The 27,805-nt window shown below is 37.4% G+C and overlaps 1 protein-coding gene across 8 annotated transcripts in view; it reads left to right on the top strand.

Annotated features, from left to right (window-relative positions):
* Window positions 1–27,805, top strand: part of LOC135223644 (unconventional myosin-XVIIIa-like) — a 1,035,943-nt gene that overhangs the window by 408,326 nt on the left and 599,812 nt on the right. For 5 of the 8 annotated variants that reach the window (XM_064262281.1, XM_064262283.1, XM_064262282.1 and 2 more), the window contains one exon: window positions 21,194–21,232. The exons of the other annotated variants lie outside the window; for them this stretch is intronic. In XM_064262281.1, coding sequence (XP_064118351.1) covers window positions 21,194–21,232 — 39 coding nt within the window. The remainder of the gene's footprint in view (window positions 1–21,193; window positions 21,233–27,805) is intronic. 8 annotated transcript variants of the gene reach the window in all.

The raw sequence follows: 27,805 nt of genomic DNA on the forward strand, positions 1-27,805 counted from the left end.
TTGATTCACAGATTCCTTTTAGATAGGGGAACTGCACCAGTCTGTATACAGTGTGACTCTCCTCTCACTGTGGAACACATGTTATTACATTGCCATAGGTATGCTGCAGCATGGCAAAGACATGGGTTAATGGGCAGGATATAGCAAAATTGCTTGGTCCTGATGTGGATGTTAATAACCTTGTGGCATTCCTTAGAGACATAAACGTCTATAATGAAATTTAATAATTGGCCTCTTGTTACATTGTCATGTATTGTATATACACTTTTAGTTGTGTATATAAGGTTTTTATGTAAATTTTTTATTTTTTTTGTTTTACACTTGAAATATTCTGGACATCAAAGTGTTGCAGAAACTTAAGCTCATGCATACCAGGAAGTTTAAAAATGCTCTTTGGCAGAAAATGCTTGCTGCAATATGCATGATCCATAGTTTGGCTGTCTATCCTGCAGACATTTAAAAGGCATGTTTGAACCTACGAGGCTACTTACACATCTTATAAGAGAAACTGTTTATTTAATTACAGTATAAATGTAATTACAATCTGTACCAGTTCAAATTCATACAGTTGTGATTCAGGGGAAAGTACATACTACATACTCTAAAGAACCTGATCAAAGCATCTGAACCATGACATAGAAGCTATATGTACAGCTTCAAGTGCAATTATTACCAGGAGGCACATATATTAAGCTATGTAATGTCATAGTCATAGACCTGTAGTTCAACATATTTACATCATACAGTCTAAGTTTGGAAAGCCTGTAAGAATTACTTAGATTTTCATAGTTAGCCAAGGCTTGAGCTGTATTTCATAGTCAGTGGAGAAGGACAGATAGAAAAAAATCAACATTCCTGAAGGTTAATACAAGTAAGGCTACCTTTGCTAAGTTAAAAGGTTTGGCTACCCTAGGTTGATGATCAACCCTGGTAGACTGGTTAGAGATGGTAAAGTTTACTTGTAGGCTAGCAAGATGATAAAGTTTACTTTTAAAGCTATATGTAGTATAAATTTCAGGTATAGGGTAAAAATGATAATGGTAAAATTGAAGAAAAGCCTAATACCTTAAAGTGTTCTGGCAGATCATGTTCTGCTAAGTCCTCGGCGCACAAGGAGTTTTGAGAACTTATTGAGGCCGTGGTAAATAACAGTATAACACTATATTAACACTTAAAACTGCAGCAGGCCTCATGATACATGTACACTCGACAAGAAAAGTCAGGATACAGTTTTCATTAGCTTTAGTTCATCAAATTTCCCATTTGTTTTTACTGAAAAGACATAATCTCGCTAAATTTACTATAGAATATGAAAATACATTGCAAATTATATCATATAAGTTATAACTGCAAAACAAAACCGTTCAGATACTTAAAAACACGATATATGTGCAAAGTAATTGGAATTTCTCAGGTGGATTCGTTCATAGAGATCTGGTAGATAGAATGTGAATTTCTGATTGTAGTACTAGTATGTATCACGACGACAACATTTACTCGTTTTCCTTCATGAACGGGAATATTATTGCATCATCGTAAGTGGTGAATGTAATTATTTTAGTTTCCTCAAATTTATGTTTGTATTCCAAAGCGTTTAAAGTTAGCTGACGTCAATGGAAATCAGTGTTGCGACGGCTAAGGTACTTTGAGCAAATCTAGCTGCATCCATCCGCAAGAGCGTTTTCTGTGATGTGAAGATGTGAGGAGGAGCCTTATTAGAACTTTGAGCGGTAAATTGCAAGTCACTGGATACTAGCTTACGTAACGGATTACACACTTTGATTACTTTGACGTTGACATGGATCGAATGCTAGTTGTGACGTTGACATGGATAGAATGCTAGTTTCTGTTTACAAAGATACTGGCTTTAAAAATAAATCTATCAAGGTTGTTTTTTTCGTGAATGATTTGTGGATGAAACCCGATTGTCAAAAGTACAGACTATATCAAGAGAGCAAGAATGACTGCAGCCTGTGTTTGAAATTTTCTACGTCTTTTTACAATATGAACGTTACGGCAACTGTTGAATGAAATCAAGATTAAGGTATTACTTTCTTAGAGAATTAACTTGAACACTATGGTTCTTCAAATTTTAAAAATATATATTACCACTGAATCTCCCAATATAATGAGATTAAGTAGTTATAAATAGGCCTATGCTTTCACGTAAACACATTCTGCTCTCTCTCTCTCTCTCTCTCTCTCTCTCTCTCTCTCTCTCTCTCTCTCTCTCTCTCTCTCTCTCTCCACACTTTTAACACACATTTGAAAAAATATTATCATTCAATTTCTCAAAGTAAATATAATGAATTAAGTATCTTTATAGATAGTCCAATGCTTGCGCTCTCTCTCTCTCTCTCTCTCTCTCTCTCTCTCCTTACTTTTGGAACATTTGAAAAAATGTTCACACAATCTTTCAAAGTAAATATAATGAATTACAATTCTCTATCGATTGGCCCATGTTTGCGCGCTCACCCTCTCGTCATAATATTTAATTCTTTACTGTATTGTTCCTCACGGTTTCCACAAGTACTGCCCAAATTTTAAAACATTTTCTTCATTTTTTAAGATCCGTCTTCAATTAGGCATGAATTTTACGTCAGTTTAGTGTCAAACATTACTTATAAGTAAAGTTTCACAGTAGGTTTTAAAAAAAGGATGATCGATATTCTACCCTGAACTGACGTTACCAAACCAACATTAAGGAATAATATAGAGCCTGTTTCTACTTCCTCTTCTTCCCAGCTTTAACCCGTTTTTATATGGGTTCGCCGTTGTGAATGAGTCGTCTCTATCGATTTCTGTCCTGTGCATCGTTCTCGTTAATACCTTTCCATAACATATCTTCCCCTACACAATCACTCCTTCTCTTTCTTGGTCTTCCCTTCTTCCTTCTACCCCGCACTTGCATTTCCATCGTATGTCTTCCAACATGATGTTACTCTCTTCGTAACAGGTGTCCATACCATCGAAGCCTTCCCTCCTGTATTTTCTTTGATATTTCAACTACCTTTGTCGATTCTCTTATATAATCATTTCTAATCTTATCTTCCATCTTCTTCTCCTCTGTTTTCCTCATACTTGCTGTTTCTGTTCCATATAACATTGCTGGTCTGACCACCGTCCTATGAAACTTTCCCTTCAATTTCAGAGGAACCTTCTTGTCACAGAGGACCCCTGATGCAGACCTCCAGTTATTCCATCCTGCCTGAATTTGATGTCTCACCTCTTGGTCCATGCTTCCTTTATCCTCTAATATGGACCCCAAGTACTTGAAAACTTCTGTACTCTCTTTATTTCTTCCCCACCAAACTTATGCTAATTCCACCATCCTCAGTAATACTGGAACACAAATATTCGGTTTTTGATCAACTTATTCTTATTCCGCTCTCCTCAGGTGCTGCTCTCCACCTCTCCAACCTCCCCTCCAACTCCTCCCTCCCCTCTGAACACAACACAATGTTATTTGCATATAATATGCACCATGGCACTGCTTCTCTAACATCCTCCGGCACCACCTTCTCCCTCAAACATCTCCATATTTCTTGCCTTGGCACTCTGTCATAGGCCTTTTCAGGTCTATGAATACTTGTTGCAGGTCTCGTTGTCATAGGCCTTTTCAGGTCTATGAATACCAGTTGCAGGTCTCGTTGTCATAGGCCTTTTCAGGTCTATGAATACCAGTTGCAGGTCTCGTTGTTTTTCTCTGAATTTCTCCATCAGCTATCTTAAGCAACATATTCCATCCGTTGTGCCGCTTCCCTCCATAAATCCTAACTGTTCCTTCCCTATTCTCACTTCCTCTCTCAGCCTGCCATTTATTATTCTTTCCAAAATCTTCAACGTGTGAGACATTAGTTTGATACCTCTACAATTACTGCATTCCTGGACATCCCTTTACCTTTAAATATAGGTATCAATATGCTTTCCCGCCATTCTTCTGGTATCTTTTCTTGTTCAAATATTTTTACCATCAGATCATACAAGATGTCTACCCCTTCCTTTCCTAAGGCTTTCCAAACTTCGACTGGGATGAAATCAGGTCCTGTTGCCTTCCCATTCCTCATTCTTTTTAAGGCTCGTATCACTTTATCCCTAGATATCCCTATTACCATTCTCTTACAAGTCTTTCATTTTCTTCATTTAGCAGTTCCTCGAAATACTCTTTCCATCTTTTCAGGGTGTCTTCTTCCTTTTTTATGACAGTACTATTCCTATCTTTCATTTGCTTAATATAGGTGATGTCTTTCGTTCTGTTATTTCTTACTTTTGACAGTTTGAGCATCTTACTCAACCGTTCCTTGGTTTCCAGTTCATTATGAACCTCTTCATATGCCCTAGCCTTAGCTTGAGCTACCACCCTTTTTACTTCTTTGTTTCTTTTTCTTAATCCTTCTTTGTCCTCCTCAAGCTGTGACTCTTCAAATCTCTTCTTTGCCTCCCTTTTACCCTTCACCACTTCCCCCACCTCCTCCCCCACCACCAGCTCTCCTTTTCCTCCCATACTATTCCAGATGTTTCCCCTAGTATCTCCTTTCCGTGTCTTCTAATCACTGATGCATTATGCCTCCACCATCCTCCCACATCTTCAATTCCCAGATCAACCTCTCCCAGCACTCTTCTCCTAAATTCTCTCTTCTTATCATTATCCCTCCCTAACAATTTATACCGCTTGATTTTCTTTACCACATTTGTTTTCGTTTTCATTTCTCTCTTCATCTTCAAATCCATACAAAGGAGCCTATGTTGGGGGGCCACGTGGTCACCTGGGATAACTTTACAATTCCTAACTTCCACCAGTCTTGATCTATTGTAAAGGAGGTATTCTATTTGTGTGCATTTACCACCACTCCTGTATGTTATCAAGTGCTCCCTCTTCTTTTTGAAGAACGTGTTCACTATTGCCATATCAAAAGACATGGCAAAGTCTACTATACTCTCTACTTCTGGGTTTCTCTTCCTGATCCCATGTCCTCCATGCTCACGTTCAATTACATAATTTTCATTTCCGACATGTCCATTAAAGTCTGCCCCCACTACAATCCTCTCCTGCTCTTCCAGGTCTTATGTTACCTCATTCATTTTGTTCCAAAAACTGCTTTTTTCTTCCTCTGTACAGTCCACTTGTGGAACATAAGCACTAATGATTGTTTCCCCTCCATAATTCCCCTCCATAACATATCTTCACTCTCATACTCATTTCTGTCACTGCATTCTTCATTCCCCTGACAGCACTACACCAACGCCATTCCTACCCTGCTCATTTGCTCCACTATAATAGATTAGCTTGTAGCCATCCCCCAGTTCTTTGGCTTTATTGTCCTTCCATCAAGTTTCCTGCACACAAAAAATATCCACTTAGAGCTCACTTCTTTAGCTGCACCCGCTCATGATGCAGTAGCCCTCGCCTTGTCACAGAGTTAGGGCGATGGGACTGTGTTATTTACGGAGTATGCCCTAGCACTATTCTCATCAATATGACGACTCATTCCATTGGTTCTGTCGTCGGGTTTTGTGGTCAGATGCCCTTCCTGACACCAAACCTCCCTATTTATCCAGGCTTGGGACTGGCACCCGTTGAGGCAGGTTTGCTCTTCATGTATAGAGCCTGTTTCTACATTCAAGTATAAATGATTATAAGACTTCTACAGAATCTTTACGGTGTAAAGTTAATGGAAATCTAGAAAGCAACAAACACTATGATTTTGAAGCTCCGTCCTCTTTCTAGAGTTGCCAGGTGTGGCATTATTGAGCAATATATGTCCGAAGATTTTAAAAAACTGTATCCTGACTTTCCTTGCCGAGTGTACATTGTAGTACTAGTAGTAGGGAAAATTATTCGACTTAACCATGTTTATGTGGACTGACAGTAACCCTACATGCAAATTTATTAGGCTGCATGAATTTAATGTCAAGTAGGCTCTAATAAAAAGCTTATGAAAACATTCATTATTTTATTAGCTAAAAAATGCAAGCAGGTAGTTAACTGCAAGTTGACTGTGATCTGCTTGAGGTTATTTTCAACCCAGTGCTAAAGATTTTAATGAATGAAAACATGTCACTGTCTTGTGAAATATGATCCCTTGTTCTTGTGTGATCCCATTTCTGCATGGAACATAGTTGAAGGGCCAGTACTGGATGCCAGAAGTGGCTTTGTTGTTGCTGCTGGTCTCTGCAGTGGGCGCCGCTGCCATTTCTGAGAATCATCGCATAACAGTGGCGCCTCACGTGCACGGGATCGTCACTTGTCTGTCCAATCTCTCCCCTCTATATTTATGAAAAGAACCACAGATAAATGAACCAACTTTGCAAAATCATTGCCAACCAGTCTGCTCACAGGCATGTTCGTGGCTAAGGCAGTGGGAGGGGCTGCAAAGAGCCGTGGCCACGTGGTCTTTACTATATTTAAAATTCGTGCTTAAAGCTTGTTATTGAGTTTGAAGTTGAACAGTGCCGCCTCAATATTTTCATTGTCACTTACGTGACGACATGCAACTCATTTAAAATTCTTTGTTATTCTGAATACTGATTCACCTATGAGAAACTTTCGGTCATTTTTTTCCGGTCGCAGAATTGGCGTATTATTAAACTTCTAAGATTTTGAAAGCCCTGTCTGTCCTTGAGTAATTTATGAATTCTTGTATTAACTGCATTTTGAATGCCGTTCACTGTTTTGCTCTTATCAGCCGACTTGCATCTTAAGATGCTGAACAAAAACTTGGTTACTATTAAATATTTGTATTGAAGGAAGAAACGATTAGGGAGAAACCGAATTTTATAACTTGTATTTTTAAGGCATTTAATTGCAGGCTTTACAAAATTTTCCAAATCCTTTTGCTAATGGATTAAATTTCTGATTTTTTTCACCAACGTAAGATTGCCATTCATCATTATTTTCTCGGATGCCCCGTCATCATAGGTCACGAAATCATTTTAAGGAGATAATTTTTAAAAATCAATTAAAAGGTGGGTAGGAAGGGTGCCAGGTGAGACAGAGGGAGGGAGCGAGTTTGTACAATGATACTACGAAGAAAATTTTGTCTTCTCCGGTGGGCACACGTATCTTGATGAAACATAAACTATGCCTTGTTTGCTATCTAGTAGGAGGAGGATTTATTGGTGGGAAAAGCTCGTGAATTCAGTTCCCGAGACTACTGTTTTCATTCTACATAGTTACCAAGGGTAATTGTATAATAGATTCTTTAATGGGAATGTTGGAAAAGTGCTGGGGTCTAAAAACTTCAGCTCAGCCTTTAGATTTTACAATGTCATCTGTCTGTCGGGCTGGGATCGTAGGGTAGAATAAATTTTGAATATCTTTATTTGCGTATTAGGCTTCATTCGATAGTGAACGTATTGGATAGTTCAGCCGCACCAACTTTCCTTGGATTTTCCTAATTCAGTTAAAAATCTGCTTTCTTTAATCGGCTTGAAATTATTCAAGCGCGAATAGATTTAGTAGCTGAAGTCCTTATGGTGTGGTTAATTGTTTATGTTGAAGTTGGTAGCCTAATTAATAACTGAAAAATTATGGTTGCTTTATGGTAGCCGTTCATGTAGTGTTATTTACCCCTACTTTAAATGACTTTGTGCAATAATTTTTAACCAGTTTTCTCATCAATAGATTTTTTTTATTGAGTGTGCTATTGCAATAGAGTACTTTCCATCGAAGTGTGATTGTTTCTCATATGTAATTATATATCATGCTTATTTATAGTTTTTACTTTCGTCTGGTGGTCAACATATACGACTCGAACTACTTTTTGCAGAACAATTGAATGAGAAAGGGCGAAAGGTTTCATCACTCGACAGCAGCTCGGTATTTGTTGGCCAGATGGCAGCAGTATGACTGTCAGTGGTAGCTACCATTGGTAGCTTTATTAGCAGCAGCAATTGGTTGTTCAGGTATCGGTGTGGGTCAAGGTGAAAGGTATCGCCGTATAAGGCAGTGACCGATCACTTTTCCTCCATTAGTCTAGACCACCACAACACGGGGGAAGGAGGAGAGGGCATCACTCGCCTGGCGCTCTTTTCTTTTCTTGTATATGTATATATATATATATATATATATATATAATATATATATTATATAATATATAATATATATATTATATATCTATATATATAAGCCGCCGGTATATCCATGTGTTCTTTTCAGGCGATTGTAATACTTTTATGAGCATTCTATTTCTGAAGTATTTTGGCATTAAGAAATATTGAATCAGTGCCCTAGGGGTTTTGAATTTGTATATTTACTTCTCTTGCAATATAATGAAGCAGGGGATTTCTATTTTAATAATGCAAGATAGCATCACCTGTGAAGAGATGTAATTTAGTTGATAAAATATGATTACAAATAAACGATGAAAATACGTAAATCCTTAGGTCATGTAATGAATAAAAAAAAATTAAAAGTTAGTGTACTTACCCAGATTTTGTTTTTATGTATTGTATGGATCGTGAGTAAATGTATTTGTTGTGTACATGTGTTCCGTTGTGGAAGCGTGTGCCTTTGTGGAGTTTTTAAGTTTAATTTTCACACCTTTGTCATCACCATAAATGAACTATTCGGTTCCAGAGCTTGGCCCCAGGCTTAGACCTGGTATTTTATTCTAATCCTTCGGGCTAACCCTATGAAAGCTGAAAGTCAGCTCAGTGGTCTGGTTAAACTACTTTTAATAATAATAATAATAATAATAATATTGGTGTTCTCAAGTTTATCACTGTTGAATAATCGTAGCATTGTTCAATTGTATTGTATTTTCATCTTTACTATACCCTACTTGTTTCCCAGCCTTAGGCATGTGTAATTCTAGTGCTGTAGTTGATACTTAGCAAGGATGCAAGTTGTTCTTGAGATTTTGATAAAAAGATAATAGATAGCAGCAACAAAAAATGCGTCAAGTTGTTACTTCCCCATAAGTTACATGCAATTGTGGAAACCAGAAGTAGGAACACGTAGTACATATAATACAACTTTTACTAAATGACTGACAGATACAAATAAGTTAAAAAAGAATCATTATTGCATTTATCAAAAACATAACATATCATTGTAGCAAAAGGATCCATGTCTCAAACATATGTTGACAGGAAATAGATCCATGTCTCAAAAAAAAAAAAAAAAAAAAAAAAAAAATTAAATTTACAAAATATGCAAGGTAGCAACTATAATTTTATTTTCAGTGTTTCTATCAATATTTTACCTTTTTGCAGTGGGTACACATCAGAATTCTGATGACATGCTCTCCCCTTGTCACCGTCCTTCCATATTCGGTGGCCCGTTTGTACCAACTTTTGCTTCCACTTTTCTTCTCTCGTCTTCTCTTACTTTTCTCTCGTCTTCTCTCACTTTTCTCTCGTCTTCTCTCGCTTTTCTCAGCCTTTCTCTTATTTCCCCTTCTTGCTGGCGTGTGTCATCCAGCTGCGCCATCAGCCACTGGCCGAGCGCTGGTCCAGTATAACCGGCCTCCTTGCCCAATCATGAGGGTTTGGAGACTCTCTAGCGCCATGGGTCCGGTTTGTTGGGAAGCACGTTGAAGATGGTCTGGAATAGCACTGGAGGGGAGTGCCTCTTCGGTAAGGTAGCACTCACCTAGAAATGGGTTCTGTAATGTAGTGATAAGAAAGGTTTGAAAAGACTGGGTGCTCTGTGGCACTTGGGAAGTGTTCCGTAAGTTGGTGGCACTTCTTGCCTGGCACCTTCTTAATAAGGTGATATACTGTGGCGGAGTGTGCCGTGTAGAGGTCACACTGATGGGCGTTCCTGAAGGAGCGATAGTCCATTTGGGTGGATACGCGATGAATGGAGTGCTCCTGAAGGCCTTGCATATCCTTATACGTGGAGTTACTGATAAATGGGCGATCCGGGCTTGCGGATACACAGATACATGGGCTGCCTGTACGTCCTTTACAGGTGCAGTGGCTCTTATGGAGGCCTTCTCCATGCAGCTCTGGTAGAGTGCTGATGTAGTGGCTCTTATGAGGGCTTCTCCATGCAGCTCTGGTAGAGTGCTGATGTAGTGGCTCTTATGAGGGCTTCTCCATGCAGCACTGGTAGTGCTGATGTAGTGGCTCTTATGAAGGCCTTCTCCATGCAGCACTGGTAGAGTGCGGATGTAGCGGCTCTTATGAAGGCCTTCTCCATGCAGCACTGGTAGAATGCTGATGTAGTGGCTCTTATGGAGGCCTTCTCCATGCAGCACTGGTAGAGTGCTGATGTAGTGGTTCTTATGAAGGCCTTCTCCATGCAGCACTGGTAGTGCTGATGTAGTGGCTCTTATGAAGGCCTTCTCCATGCAGCACTGGTAGAGTGCTGATGTAGTGGCTTTTATGAAGGCCTTCTCCATGCAGCACTGGTAGTGCTGATGTAGCAGCTCTTATGAAGGCCTTCTCCATGCAGCACTGGTAGAGTGCGGATGTAGCGGCTCTTATGAAGGCCTTCTCCATGCAGCACTGGTAGAGTGCGGATGTAGCGGCTCTTATGAAGGCCTTCTCCATGCAGCACTGGTAGAGTGCTGGTGTGTCCCGTGGGACGACACTAAAGGTCATTATAGTAAAGTATACTGAGGGAAAATGGCACTGCTTGAGGTAGTGTAGGAGAGAAAGTAAAAGGGGAAGTACTTCAGCAGCCTAGTCGAGGTCAGTGCCGCAGATTAGTGGCACCGTAAAATGGTAGGGCTAGGGCATGACGTGCAGTGGTGGTGGCCAGTTCAAGACTGGTAGCGGTTTCCTAATATGGAAGTAATGGGGTTGCGGTGGCACTCTATGTGCAGTTGGTGCTTGCAGTATATGCAAGTCTTTTGGTAATAAAAAGTTAAAAAGACCACTTGGGCACAGCGTACGTGTATAAATATATTATATATTATATATATATATCTATATATATATATATATATATATAATCTAATAAAAGGAGCCCATAAAAACACCAAAATGTAGAGAGAAAAGTACTATATTTCAGAGACTGCTGTCTCTCTCTTCAGGTATATGAATGGAGAAAAGTTTACAGAAAAGGTGGTATTTATACCAAGAGATTCGTCCACAAGTAAGCCAATTTAGGTCACCCCCGCTGATAATCTTCCTTTAATCTTCTTAAGCGTTGGTTGAATGAACACTGCGTCGACGATGTCCGATGTCCAATTCCCTTTTGAGATGTTCATTACCTGCTTCTCTTTTATTAAGGCCGATTCCATCATTTGACTCTTGTACCCCCTAAAGACAAGACCAGAGACACACCCAACAATAAAATAAAAATTCCCCACCTGGAGACGATTAAGAGAGTAACTCACACCCTTGGGAAATCCAACCCTTTTGCATTTACCTACCCCCCAAATACCTTAGCCAAATCCCTGATTAACGTCCAACAAAAGACATCGCCCAAAGACTCTGGGGTATATGAGATCCCATGCCAGGACTGTGACCAATCTTACATCGGATTACAGGTAAATCACTTCCCCAGAGATTACAACACAAACGCGGTCAGTTAGGTATGGACAACAGAACTCGGCTATTTTCAACCATATAAATGAACATAACCATAGAATAAACTGGAATATGTCACGTGTAATTTATAGCAGCAACTGCCGGTACAAGAGTCAAATGATGGAATCGGCCTTAATAAAGAGAAGCAGGTAATGAACATCTCAAAAGGGAATTGGACATCGGACATCGTCGACGCAGTGTTCATTCAACCAACGCTTAAGAAGATTAAAGGAAGATTATCAGCGGGGGTGACCTAAATTGGCTTACTTGTGGACGAATCTCTTGGTATAAATACCACCTTTTCTGTAAACTTTTCTCATTCATATACCTGAAGAGAGAGACAGCAGTCTCTGAAATATAGTACTTTTCTCTCTACATTTTGGTGTTTTTATGGGCTCCTTTTATTAGATGGAATTCTGTTGTTACAGAACATTTTTACCAGTCATATATATATATATATAATATAGATATATATATATATATATATATATATATATATATAGTATATATATATATATATATATATAGTACACGCACACACACACACACACACTACATATATATATATATATATATATATATATATATATATATATATATATATATATATATATATATATATATATATATATATATATATATATATATATATATATATATATATATATATATAGCGCGCACTATGTGTAGATAAAAGTCACAAGAGACTAAAGTATGGTCAGTGATTGATTCATGAGTAGGGTAATAAATGTAAATGTAGTTCTCTTGGCTTTTTTTGAAGTAACTCTCTCTCTCTCTCTCGGAGAGGCTAAAAAATATTATGTGACGGACTCCTTTGTGTTTATTTTAAATAATGATTTTAATTGAATATGTCACGCCGTAGCGTTGAATGATTTCTTTACGTTAAGTTTGGAAGAATAAACGCTTTTGGTTAATAAAACGCACTAGCGATGACAATTTCTTACGAAACTTTGTTAAAGGGTTTGCGCTAGAATGATTTACAAAGGCGCGTTTACGTTAACAATTCTCTTAATGTAATTTATTAAGATTTAAGTTTACTTTACGCAAGTTACCTAGCTCCCAGTGACAAGTGAAAAATGGTGGTAAGGATTTTAAAAGGTGTTAGCAAAGTATTTATTAATGAGAGGTTACGTGAAAGGTGAAGCGAAGTGAAATGAAACTTTCACTCAGCGAGCATGTGAACGATGCAAGTGGAACTTGAGGTGTTTGAGCATAGAACGGTGATATTCCCTCGACGAGGTAGGAACAGCTGCTCGTGGTGGGAAGAGATCGCAGGTTACAAACTCGACACAAAGTATGATTTGTTTTTAAAAGCAAAACAACTCTAAATTTTCTGGCGAAATGTTAGATGCTAAGATGAAGATTGAAGTTATTTCTGTTAAAACGGTAGAATTTACTTTATTTTCCTGAAATCGTTAAGATGAAAGGTTAAGTGGTGAACTTGTTGCCTTGGAAACGAAATGGCTGGCAGGGGTATGTTCGCGCCTGCGCCGAGAGGCTATGGTTGCCAGAACGTGGAATGAGAGCTAAATTGAACGAATTCTCCTAACACTTCACAGACAAAGGAATTGTACACTTCCTTCGCCGTAACTATTAGACGAAAACACTCCTAGCTAGCTAATCTTGCTAATACATGCATTGAATCCCTGGCAAAGCACTTCCTAGTTCTAACTAGCACTTTGTGGCATCTAACAAACACTTGGTCGTCTCCTACATCTAACTACAACGTGCTACAACACAGAAAATTCGCGGGGATTAATTGTGCGCCGCTAAACTAAAACTTTTGGCGCTCTCGCCGTTACAAAACTAAAAACTGAAACAATTCTTATTTTATTCCTTAACGTACCTTAAAGCTAACACTGGTTATAATAATGTTAATAAGAATAATAGTAATGATAGATAAACCTTACCATGCTATCAAGACTGTGTCCTTCCTTTGCTAAGAATTTATTTGCTTTACGTCTTTTGAATAGATAACTTAACTTACAGATTTTAACGGTCCTGGTTTCCTGGTTCGTACTGGCTAGATCGCCCACTTTTACGTGTAGAGATCGTTTTGGATGAGGGTATATCAATAAAATCTTATTACTGTGCTGTTTGTCCCCTTTATCTAAGTATTACTGTGGTGACTGTCCCTTTTATCCAGGTGTTATTGTGGTGGTTGTTCATTTCATCCAGGTATTACTGTGGTGGCTGTTCACTTCATCCAGGTATTAGTGAGCTGTTTGCCAACTTTACCAGGTAATATTGTGGTATGTCCCCTTTATCTACATATTACTGTGGCAACTCACTTTTTTCCTGATACTACCATTTATGTATTTCTGTGGTAATTCACTTTTATCCAGATATTACTGTGGTGACTGTCCCTTTGATCCACATATTACTATGCTGCCTGTCACTTTTATCCAGGTATTACTCTGGTGACTGAAAAACATTTTCAGTAATATATCTGTATAGTCTCAAGTACATGAAATTAGGTATGGTAAAACCGTATATATACCACATAATATACAAGGGGAAGTGGTTACAGGTCTTAAACCTACCCTATTATCTAAATTGGGTCAATTGATGGCCACGTGACAAATTTTATCTAGGTCAGTCGAGGGGTTCAGATTTCTATAGTGCACAAACATAGAAACTAAAATATAATCAAACATACAAACATTCACTTTTGTATTTAGGTTTCATTACATGAAGCTCTTTTTAATATTTTTTTTTTCCTGTTTAATTTTATTACAGCGTTAGTAACCTAGGCGTTGTAACCCCAGTTTTAATTACCATGAATCAATCAATCAATCTTAGTTGGTCACTTTAACAAGTGTGAATAAGTTGAGGAACATAACTCCTTGGTACAACCTACGATATAGTATATGTTACGGGCAGATAGCAAAACCAGGCATTTCATGAACTGCCTGAAATTTCAGGCAGATAATGAAACGCACTTAGGGGCATTTAATTCCCCAGGAACTAGTACTGGACACGGGAAAATACATTTGACCCCCAGGGGCTAATACTTAACACAGCAAAATACATTTGACCCCCAGGGGCTAATACTTAAGACAGCAAAATACATTTGACCCACAGGGGCTAATACTGAACACAGCAAAATACATTTGACCCACAGGGGCTAATACTGAACACAGCAAAATACATTTGACCCAAAGGGGCTAATACTGAATACAGCAAAATGCATTTGACCCAAAGGGGCTAATACTGAATACAGCAAAATACATTTGACCCACAGGGGCTAATACTGAACACAGCAAAATACATTTGACTCCCAGGGGTTAATACTGAATACAGCAAAATACATTTGACCCCCAGGGGTTAATACTGAACACAGCAAAATGCATTTGACCCAAAGGGGCTAATACTGAATACAGCAATACATTTACCCAGGGGCTAATATGACAGCAAAATCTTTGACCCACAGGGCTATACGAAATACAGCAAAATGCATTTGCCCAAAGGGGCTAATCTGATACAGCAAAATACTTTGACCCCATATAAACGAACACAATACTTTGGGGACCCCAGGGGGTACTGAATACAGCAAAATAAATTTGACCCCAGGGGATAGTACTGAATACAGCAAAATAAATTTGACCCCAGGGGATAGTACTGAACACAGCAAAATACATTTGACTGCCAGGGGCTAGTACTAAACACGGCATAATACATTTGACCGCCATGGGCTAGTACTGAACACAGCAAAATACATTTGACGCGTTTGAGAGTACTGAATACAGCAAAACATTTACATTTTGACCTGCCTAGGTGCTAGTCTGATACCAAAGCTAAATACATTTGACCCAGTACTAGCAAAATACATTTGACTGCCAGGTGCTAGTCCTAAATACAGCTAAATACATTTGACCCCAGGGGATAGTACTGAATACAGCAAAATACATTTGACTGCCAGGTGCTAGTCCTAAATACAGCTAAATACATTTGACCCCAGGGGATAGTACTGAATACAGCAAAATACATTTGACCGCCAGGTGCTAGTACTAAATACAGCTAAATGCATTTGACCCCAGGGGATTGTACTGAATACAGCAAAATACATTTGACCCCAGGGGCTAGTACTGAATACATTATTATTAATAGGGGTTAGTTTTTCCAGACCTTTGAGTCTCAAGTAGACTCTTCTCGGGCTTGTTCTCAGGGATCAATCGTGAGAAAAAAATGTAAAAATAAATAAATAAAAATAGATAAATTAATTTATTTATTTTAAAAAATTAGACTTTATTTGAGAAAACTGTCTTATTTAAAAAATTTATGATGTTATTAATTGAAAAATCTTTGCTTTCAGCCAGAATACTTTTCATTTTTGAATTTCTTAGATAAATAGATCCTTGCTGGGTCCAATTTGGGCACTCAACAAGTAATTCTGTACTGTCATGGGTGTTTGACATCTGTTACACTTCATTGGGTCAGCATATGGTGTTGACATCAAGTGACCATGCCAGAATCTTGTGTCCTATACGGAGCCTTGCTAGGATCACCTCTTTTGATCTTTCCTCCTGTGAGGATGTCCTCCATGCATACACTTCAGTTTTTATGTTTGTAAGTTTATTTGTTGTTGGCACCGAGGCCCATTCTTTTTTCCAATCCTGGTAAATCAATGGTTTAACAGATTTTGCCCAGTCTGACACTGGGGCATGTATAATTGTTGGAGGGATAGTGCAGGCTAATTTGGCAGCTGAGTCTGCATATTCATTTCCTTTTATTCCCACGTGTGCTGGGATCCAACATATTTCCATTGATAATCCTGTTTGGAGGAGTTGATGAATTTTTATTTGTATTTCCTGCACTATTTAGTTTCCTGATTTATACTGTCTTATAGCATCTATAGCGCTAAGTGAGTCACTGAAAATAACAGACACACTTGCTTTTGTCTCAGATATCATATCAAGAGCCATCTGTATGGCTGTGACTTCAGCAGTAAATACTGATGATATTAAAGGTAGGCTTTTTTTTTTTTATTAACATATTTTTCGAATATGCAGATGCTCCTATTCCAACATTATTTTTGGAGCCGTCTGTATATACCATAAATTTGTTTCCTTTTCTTCTAATGTGCTCCAAAGCATGTTGGCGGTACATTTCTGTACTTGTCATTTGCTTTTTGAGTAGGTAAGACAGGGAGGTACATATCTTTATTCGATTTAAAATCCACGGTGGTTGCAACTCCATTGGTGGGTGAAAAATTGGATCCATGTTATGCTAGTTCATTATGTATCTAGCTCTTTTTGGGAAAGAGCTATTACTATTAACTGCTGTTACTGGATTACAGTTATTGAAGCAGTCAGCTACAGGAGACGATCCCGCTTGCATTGAAAGACCTCTTCGTATTGTTATCAAATTACGGTGATGTTTTAAGGGCAAAACACCTGTCTCTACCAGAAGTGAGTTTGTTGGGGACGATCGGAATGCTCCTGTGCACAATCGCACGCCTTCATGGTGCCCTGCATCGAGAGATTTTAATGCAGATTCTGAGGCGGATGAATATATTGGACAGCAGTAATCTATTATGGATAAGACTGTTGCCTTATATATCATTAATAAAATATCTCGCTTTGCTCCCCAATTAGTTTGTGATAACTTTTTTAATATGGCAAAGGCTTTGATGCCCTTGGCTTTAATGTATTTGATGTGGTCTTTCCAATTTAAATGTTGATCAAATATCACTCCTAGATACTTGGTTTTTGTTCAAAATTGTATTTCAGTGCTATAAAGGTGAAGTTTGATTGTTTGGTTCTTCATCCATCTTTTTTCTTTGTAGAAGACGATTGCTTTTGTTTCATCAGTTGAAAATTTAAATCCAACTGAATTTGTCCAACTACATATATTTGAAGTGGCAGTACTGAGAACTCTCTGAACATATCTCAAATGACTACTCGTATAGTAAATGACAAAGTCATCAACATATAAACTGTTTTTTACACCACTTGGTAAATTTATGGTAATGTCATTGATTGCTAAAGCAAACAATGTACAGCTCAAGACACTGCCTTGAGGGATTCCTTCTTCCAGTTTATAGGTTACTGAGTAGGAATTTTCTACTCTTACTTGAAAAGTTCTGTTTGTTAAAAAGTTTTTAATAAATATTATAAGTGGCCTCTTAGTCCCTTGGAGTGGAGTTTTTGCATGATGTTATGTTTCCATGTTTTATCGTACGCTTTTTCCATACAAAAAAATATAGCTACTGTTAATTTCTTTTGTTTAAAGCCTTTTTTGATATGATCTTCTAAATGTGTTAAGGGATCTAGGGTTGATCTGCCAGCTATTGAACCAGACTGTATTGGTGTTAAAATGGATTCTTTGGTTATTACATATGTTAATCGTGCATTAACCATTTTTTCTAAGATTTTGCATAGGCAACTTGTTAGAGATATCGGTGTAAAATTGGATGGATTACTTGCATCCTTTCCTGGTTTATTTATTGGAATTATTATGGCATGTTTCCATTTATCAGGAAAGACACGTTTTAGCCAGATACTATTATAAAATTTTAATAAACATGACTTAGCTATAGGAGCTAATTTTTCTATCATTTCAAATGATATTTTATCATATCCTGGTGCGGAGGGATGACAAGAGTTGATGGCATTATCTAGTTCATCCATGTTAAAAATATAATTATATTCCAGGTCTTCAAGAGTTTCAAAATTGAGTATTATATTTTCTTTTTGTTTTCTGATATTTTGAAAATGTATATCTAGGCTGGAGTAAGCACTGATGTTTTCAAAATGCTTTCCAATTATATTTGACATTTCATAATTATCATAGTATATTTTTCCATTTAAATGTATTGCACTTCTTGGAGGCCTTATATGTTTTCCATTGATTTTCCTTATCTTTTGCCAGATATCCCTTGTGGATGTGTTTGAAGATATGTTTGAGACATATGCCTTCCATGATGCGATTTTTTCAGCTATTACCGTTTTTCTAAATTTGGCTGTATATTTGTTATATAGTGGTTTAATGTGGTCAATATTTATGTTTGTTATAACTATTTTATTTAATATGTTTATATTATAGGGCATTTTGTTGAGTGATTTAAGGCGAGTTTTGAGTCTGTTAAGATTGCGACCCAATATATGTTTTATTTTATTTAAGGTTGTTAAGGTTGGGTTCCACCGTGGGACAGGGGATTTTGTGGAATGTGATTTGGTTTTTGGAATACTTTTATCTGCAGCATTTATTATGAAGTTTGAGAAGGATTCACATGTAGTATTGTGATCTTCATTATGTGGGAATGGTGGTATGTTTCGTGTGTATAGGAAATATTTATCCCAGTTAGCTTTTTGAATATTATATCCTGTAGGTGGAAATATTTTGATATTATTTAAGTAGTTCAGAATGATTGGGAAATGGTCACTTGTGTATGAATCGTCTAGGACGTTCCATTCAAATTTCTCGGCTACATCATTTGAACATAATGAAATGTCAATTGAAGAAAAGGTTAGGTGTTTATTTGAAAAATATGTTGGAACTTCACTTTCATAGAGACAACACTGGTTGTGTTTCATTATAGTATTCTGTATGTTGATTCCGGATGTGTCAGTGGGGTTATTAGTATCCAATAATGGATTATGTGCATTAAAATCTCCTACTATAAGTAGGGGTTCCTGTATACTTTTGCTAATAAGTTCAGAAAAATCACTAAAATTTGCATTGAAATTTGGTTGGTTATATAAATTACAAATAGTGATATTATTTTTGTCAGGCATATACAGTTTAATTGATGTTATTTGATATGTAATTGATGTTATTTGATATGGTATAGATGGTATGTCGAAAGGTTCATATGTAATGCTATTATGAACGTACAAGGCTGTGCCTAATTTTCTACCGTCTGTTGGTGAATAACAGGCTATTTTATAGTGTTGGATATTTGTAGGGTTACTTCCTATATGTTATAGACATATGCACATTGGGTTGTGGTCTCGTATGATTCTTTGTAATTCACCCAGACGTAGTCGGGTTAAGAGACCATTTATATTCCATTGAATGATTTTATATTCCATTATTGGGAGGAATTGGTGTTAAATTCTGTAAATTGATTGCTGATTTTACTTTGCCTCGCAGTTTATATGCATTTGAATTTATTTGTGGTTTTTTAATCGTTGCATTTGTATGTTGGTTATTAGATTCTGCAGTAGTTTGTTGCGTGAAGGCATCTGTAGGATGTAGTACATTGTATTGTCAATGTAAAAGTTCAGTCGAGTGTTTGAACCGATTCGCTAAACTGATGAAAGATAGAAGTGAAAAAGAAGAAGAAAAAATGAAAAGGCTATTTTTAGAAACATTTTAAATGATAGCTAGCAAAATGTTGTAACGATCTATCACAGTTTGTACAGTGTAATAATGATAACTATTTATACATCTTTAATGGATTTTTCACAAGGCTTTTTTTTTAATGTTAGTAAATTTCTTCTCAATTATGGCCATGTATTTTTACAAATAACAATTAATAAAACTATTTATCTGTTAGAAAGAAGAAAATAATAAAAATGTCACGCGGAAGTATAAACTTGAACAGATTTTTTGTCGCGTAAATACTTCAAACTTAGTTAGTGCATAGATTTTCCCCAAAGGTGACAGTGTCACCCGGCAGTTTTTTCAGTGTTATATCCTATAGTATTAGAAAATGCAAAAAAACATTGGATTCTCAACATTACCACTTCATGTGGAATTTTCAGTAGACTATAACGTTTTCCTGTTCGTGAAACAGTGTTCAGACTGAAAATCACATGTATTATGCTTTGCTTATGTTTACACTAAAGTTTGACCTACAGCAATTTCATAATTTAACCATGTCTCTTATGATGAACTAACATATGACGAAGAGACAAGAAGGACAAATAGAATTCCAAGTAATTATTTCCACTTTTTTGTGTGGCCTGTTAATGCATTCGTACTCATTTTAAGACGCTGACAGTTGCACAAGGACAAACAGTGCAAATGGAAACATTTCATAAGAAAGTGCTGGTTATGTTTGAGGTGAATATTTGGCGTTGATTAAGTTTCCTTGACTGATAGACTAGAGATAATAGCTTGGTAGACTAAAGTGTATTAATTTTGTTACGAAGCTGGAAAACATTCCAAAGAAATTGGTTAGTTGAATCATTTTTTCTTTGAAGAAAAAGAAAGGGGTAGTAAGGAAAACGTTACCAGTCTTGTATTATGCAAGGTGATTAGTTCAACTCCTTTCAATTTCAAGATTTGTTGGTGCCGAATAAATCTGTTTTAGCTGTTGTATTAATGTAGTAACAGGTTTGAAGCCAATTTTACATTTTAAGAGTTCGTAATTTCATTTAAGGTTTGTATGTTTTGGTCTGCAGTATTTGTATGGAACATGTCCCGCGTGCTTACTGTAATTCCCCATATTTCCGTACTTGTCATTGTCAACTTTAGAAGTACCTTTGTATGGATGTGTAAGCAAGTTAACTTTTTCTTGTTTTGCAATTTTGTGTACAGTCGGATTTGTATCTTAAGAAATATTAATATACCGTGGATTAGTCGTCAAATTTCTCTGCTAGTATTTTTTCCAGAGAGGAGGAGGGAAACTTAATAGTGCTATTATTTTTTTTAAATTCTTATGTGATGACATGTGCAAGTATAATTTTATTTGCATTCATACATATTGTCTTATACAGTTTTTTTTTCTCTTTTGCAGGTGAGTGTTATGATGAGCTGCCAGATAGGACATGCTGTTGTAAGTTTTGCTCTTGTGTATTTGTGATCTTTTTAGTCTCCTTTAAAAGAGAACTATTGAGAGGCTTTGTATGTCCGTCCACACTTTTCTGGCCGCCCTCAGTTCTTAGAAAGTACTGAGACTAGGGGGCTGCAAATTGGTATGTTAATATCCCACCCCCAGTCGTCAAACATACCGAATTGCAGCCCTCTAGCCTCAGTAGTTTTTGTTTGATTGGAGGTTAAGGTTAGCCATGATCGTGCGTATGGCACCGTGACTGAAAGTTTTATGGGCCGCGGCAGAGACTGTCATGGGCCACGGCTGAGGATTACATACGCCATGGTTGAGGCATTCATGCAGCATCATTCACTATACAGCGCATTGTTTACTTGTTTATTGTTGCAACGAGAATTTTTGGCTTGGCAAAGTTGGGTCTTTTGGTTAGTTGAAAAGCAACCCGCTTTATTTATCATAAATACTGAAACTCAACTGACTCACCGGAGAATTCATCATAGTGTGAACAGTGATCGTTGAATTCACATTCGACGTTACTACTTAGGGTTTAGCCCAGCACTCGAGGAATTCATCAAAAGGTACGAGTAGAGATGTAAATAGCAGGAGTACATAAAGGAATATTCTCATGTCTTCTTGCCTGCAATTTAAACTTGTTTTCGCGCTCCTGCTCGAGTTTCCTCATGTTTTCTTGATATGGATTGCAAAATATAATTGTCAGAGCAATTATGATACTTGTAAATAAGATTTTTAGGTAATCGGTTTTAAATATTTTTACATTTGCTCTCACATTCCCTTTCTGTAAGACTTAAAGCCTACTACAACTGTCTGCCCAAGTTAGAAAAAAGAATTGTCCTATTAGATATTATCATCTAAAGGGAATGCACTAACATTTTCATTCAGGGGAAACATGATCTCACAATGCGAGTTGTTTCTGTCATGCGAGGTCCTTCTGTTGAGTTTTCATATGGGAACACTGTATCGAAATATCTGTAATTATGCAAGTGTTCAGTATTTCTACATATACGTAGGTGGTATATTCGGCCAATTTAGATTTATGGCAGGTTGTTTCCATTATTGTGTGTTTTTATTGTGAAATAAAATATTGTTTATGATTATTTGAGGACTTCTTTGAGATATTTAATCAGGCTCATTTGAGTATTTCCTCTCTCTCTCTCTCTCTCTCTCTCTCTCTCTCTCGTCTCTCTGTCCTTCCTCTCTTGTCTCTCTCTCTCGTCCTCTCTCTCTCTCTCTCTCTCTCCTCTCTCTCTCTCTCCTCTATATATATATATATATATATATATATATATATATATATTTATTTATTATTTTTTTACTGATGATTAATTCAGTATTACTGGCTCTGTGGTAAATTAAAAAATGAAAAAAATTAATTGTCCAAAACTCGCTCATCTCTTTATAAAAGAAAATGTAGGTTTTATATCTGAAACCTTTTGGCAATTTTGAAGAATATGAAAATTTTCTGGTATTGTCGATGTATTTTATCTGATAGAGTAAGAATAACTACTTCCTCGATCGGTTCTTTGTATCTCTGAGGTTCTCTGCTCGTTCAGATGATTTTGAAACCATGAAAATTGTTGGGTAAACAACAGTACTGACGTTCAGTATGAAGCGGAAGGTTGGCCAGCCTAGTGTTCTAATAACTAGAGATGATGGCATGTAGTATGTGTTCGGTGCATACATAGATGGCGTTGTGGGTGGCGGTGGTAGGAGGCTAGACTTCTGACTATGGTAGACTGCCTTTTGACGACTGCTTCTTCGTCACATACGAGTATGTGCCGGTAGTAATTCATACCTAAGTTCTCCTTATCGACTTCGTAGATTCCTCAGCCCCGAGTAGCATTTAGGAGTAGTACTGATTCACGAGTTTTGTTCACTGATTCATGATTTATTCATCTTTTTGTCGCCGATCATCATCATCAGTGCTGTTACTTCTGAATGTGCACAGTAGTGTAGTAAGTTGATTATTATTTAAGGCGCATTTACCTTATCGTGAGTGTTCATAATCATTATCATCGTCAACATTGTTTATTTTGGAGGTGTTCCCACCGGTTGTGTTTGGTCTTTCCACTGGGCGCCATTTATTTGCCGGTAGCAATGACTAGTTTTCTCAAATAACTACTGCTTAGGCATAATCATGTTTAATGGTTGTATTTAATGTCTTCTTGAATGCCGTCAGTTTCAGTATGTTTTACGAATAATCTGGGTAATGTTACCGAATTAAAGGCTGTGTTCCGTAAAAACGTCTTTATAATATCGTTGCTTCATCAATCTTTGTTTTCCTCTGCTCGTACCTGTTTTTCTGCCTTTGGTGGTTTGCAGACGTTTCGGTTCATTTTAGAATCAGATCTTGCTTTAATGGTGTTAGATAGATAGCCAGCGAAGTGCAGTTAGGATGGACATGACCCTATCGTGTTCGGTTGAATTCAGTAGCTTCCTCAATGAATAACCAGGCAAAAGAGTGATGAAATCACATAAGCGGTAGTAAAGTCCAGCCACAAGAGACAGATCTGGAGGTCAGGAAATAAAAATGAAGGGGTAGGGCGTGGTGCTTTTCTCCACAACCTCATAAATTATGGTGAAAGGGAAAAGTAGAAGTAGGAGTATTTTCTCAGTCAGTATAGAAAGCAGTTGCCATTATAATACGCATATTCAATAGTCTTCGGTTTGGACGAACCACCGCTGATGATGTGAAAATGATGCCAGAGCACCGGATTCCAGTGCCACCCAACACTGACCCGTCCGCATTTTCCTGAAGTCTGGCCTTTGTCCTAAATCCTATATTCTCTAATTAGTAGTAGTATAAACAAACACCCCCCCCCCTCCTTCCCCTAGCGTATTACCAACAACGATTGCATAATTAAGCTTTGAAAATGCACCTGTAGCGCACTTGTAGCTGTTTGAATGAAGGGTACTTTATAAGCAAATAATGAAAATATACAAGATATAGCCTTATGCCATTAAGTTTCCTCCTTACTTAAGGTACGCTGTACGTATAAAAGGCACATGTGGTGTAATAAGTTTAGGCGAATTTTAACACTGCACACCTTGGCCCAATGTTGTCTGTAATTCCATCTCACAGAGTCGAGGTAGTGAATTTGAATGCCTAACATCTTTACGTAATATTTAGCTAAGACGCGCGCGCACACACACACACATAGTGTGTGTGTGTGTGTGTGTAGAAACTACTGGCCATTTTTACCAGATACATATGTAATTGTAATAGCCACAATGCCCTCATAACTTCTCACGTTCTTTGCTCTTTTTGGATACGCTTGTCACTACAGAGAATCGAGTTGCCGCTACCGGACATCATGATTTCTTCATATTTCTTTGAAGTTGAAAATCGAGGCTTTGCAGTGACAAGAAAAGTGAAGATACAGTTTTTCCTAAATCTTTGGACAAATATTGCTCAATAATACCACACCTGGCAACTTCAGAAAGGTGGCAGAGCTTCAAAAGCATCGTGTTTGTTGCTTTCTAGATTTCCTGTAACTTTAAACCATAAAGATTCTGTAGAAGTCCTATAATCATTTCTCCTTGAATGTAGTAACAGCCTTTATATTATTCGTTAATGATGGTATGGTAATGTGAGTTCAGAGTAGAATATCGACCATCCTGCTTTAAACCCTACCATGAAACCTTACTCATAAATGAAGTTATGACACTAAATGACGTAAAATTTATGCGTGATTGGAAACGGATCCTAAATAATGAGAGAAAATTTTTCAAAATTTGGGCAATACCGGTGGAAATAGTGAGGAACAATACAGCAATGAAAGCAGTATTATGAGACACACACAGCGTTATCATAGACCTATCTACAGATACTTAATTGATTGTATTTACTTGAAGAGATTGAGTGATAATAGTTTTTCAGATATGTTTTAGAAGTGGAGAGAGAGAGAGGAGAGAGAGAGAGAGAGAGAGAGAGAGATAGAGAGATTTGTAGTATTGTTGATGGATCTGTGATGGGGAAAGTCAGAAGAGCTGTGAATCGGTGCACAGATACCTGGGAAACAGGGTGATATGGCTGCCAAGATGTGCTTCATTATACTAGATAAAATATGAAGGGACTATAGTATGCAAGTTAATTCTCTAAGAAATTCATACCCTAATATTGATTTCATTCGACAGTTGCCGTAACATTCAAAGACTGTAAAAACATGTGGAAAATTTCAACTATAGGCTACGGTCATTCTTTCTCTCTTGATACAGTTTCCGGTTTTGAAAATCGATTTTCATCCAAAAAAGCTTATTACCAAAAATAACTCGACATGGATTGCAGAGGCAATTAAAGTTTTATATCATGCAAAAAATGCTGATGTTTTGGGAGATCTTTCAGCCCTGCTGCAAAATAATGCAGCCGTGTTAGCTGTGTAGGCTATCTCCGACCTGCTTTTAATACTAATAGGGGCATAGCCAGAAAATCTGCTTTGTAAATAGCTATTAGCATTTGATCCATGTCAACGTCAGTCATTAAAGTGTGAAAACCGTTACGCTAGTATTCTGTGACTTGTGCCTTCCTGCTCAAAGCACTCGGGCTCCTCCTCATATCATAAAAACTCTTGCGAATTCAGCTAGATTTGTTCAACCTAGCTTAGCCGTCGCAACATTTACTGCCATTGATGTCAGCTGACATTAAACGCTATGGAATACAAACATAAATTTGTAGACAAAAATCATTATGATCACCACTTATGATAATGCAATAATATTCCCGTTCGTAAAGAAGCACGAGTAAATATTGTCGTCGTGATATGTAGTACTACAATCTGAAATCACTCTATCTGCCAGATCTCTATGAAAGAATATCTGAAAAATTACAATTACTTCGGACGTATATCGTGTTTTTAAGTATCTGAACGTTTTTGTTTTGCAGTTTTAAACTTACATGATATAGTTAGCATTGTATTTTCATATTCTAGAGTAAATTTAGCGAGACTGTCTTTTCAGTAAAAAACAAATGGGAAATTCGAGGAACGAAAGTTAATGGAAACTGTATCTTCACTTCTCTTGCCGATTGTACAGTGATGTAGTTCCTCACTGGACGAGTGGTTTTCGCGCTCAGCTGCCAATCCGGTGGTCCGAAGTTCGATTCCCGGCCCTGCCAATGCGTAATCAGAGGAATTTATTTCTGGTGATAAAAAATCATTTCTCGACATAGTGTGGTTCGGATCCGACAATAAGCTGTAGGTCCCGTAGCTAGGTGACCATTGGTTCTTAGCCACGTAAAAATACCTAATCCTTCTGGCCAGCCCTAGGAGAGCTGTTAATCAGCTCAGTGGTCTGGTAAAACTAAGATATACTTAACTTTAACTTGTACAGTGATGCTCAAATGTCAAAAGTGTGCAAATTCACAGCTAGCACCATTTTTCTTATGGTTATGTAAATATGATCCCTTTTATGCATTGGTATTATTTGTAATCCCTGGATTTGAACTGATTTCTTTTGTCTCACATTGCTTAGTTCAAAGTACAGCGTGATGGGGTTAGAGGTGCTGTCAATGACAGCGCTCTAGCATTCTCCTCAGGCTGGTCAACGTAACTACCTCTGCAGCATTAAGGCGACCTCACACTAGGCCTTTTTTTCTCCAGCAGCGAGTCGTTGCTGCCGAAAATGGAAAACCGGGAGCTTTTAGCTCGAGATTTTTGCTTCCCGACTGGACGGGAAGCAGCAAGCATGAACCGCAAGCAACCTCGTAGTGTAAACAAACAAGATGGCTGCTGCTGATAGGACATACTCTCAGACCTTTGGCTTCTCTTCTCCTTAGGCACTCTCGAACCCACAAACGTTTTTTGTTACTCTTTTATTCACGTAAGATTCCGAAAACACATCACTGCAGCACATCTTGCAACAGTCCGACAATTTCTGGGTGCCATGATATCAGCTGATCAGTTTTGTTTACTTTTTCCTACTGCTCCTCGAAACCACGAGGTCCTAGTGTGATGATACAACACTTTTGCTTGCGAGCATCGGCTGGATGCTGACCAAAACCGCGAGCAAGAAATGACTAGTGTGATACCAGCTTTATAACAGCAGACCTAATAAGCTCAATGGTGAGTCATCATAACATTTTCAAAATAGGAATATGAATTACAACAAGTTTTCTTTGGTTGTTGAAGTTTTAAGCTGTGTTCAAGCTACCTGAATATTGCAAAATGATTTATAGGCCGAAAAAAAATCTAAGACTTTTGGGATGTAATCTCTTGCTAATGAATTTATTTGTAGAGATTACCTGTTCTTTGAGGAATAAAAGATGATGATTTTGATTGTATGGAGAAGATGGCTATTAATCGATATATCATAAGTATTAATATCAGGGCATATGGAGCACTTGTTTTTCAACTGGCTTAAAATATTATTTTCTTAAAAGTCCTTCTGCTCGCTTTTGGTGTATAATTCATTCTTTTATAAGGTATCTTGGAGTGCAAAAATGTGTAGATAACCTCATTTGCTCTCTGGCCAGATATTGTTAAGAGAGAAATGTGAATGCTAAGTGTAAAGTAAAGAAATCTAACACACCTACGCCTAGGGAACAAAATCTTAGTTTTGACAAAA

The sequence above is a fragment of the Macrobrachium nipponense genome, chromosome 10 (genome assembly GCF_015104395.2).
Source record: "Macrobrachium nipponense isolate FS-2020 chromosome 10, ASM1510439v2, whole genome shotgun sequence".
Classification (NCBI taxonomy): Eukaryota; Metazoa; Arthropoda; class Malacostraca; order Decapoda; family Palaemonidae; genus Macrobrachium; species Macrobrachium nipponense.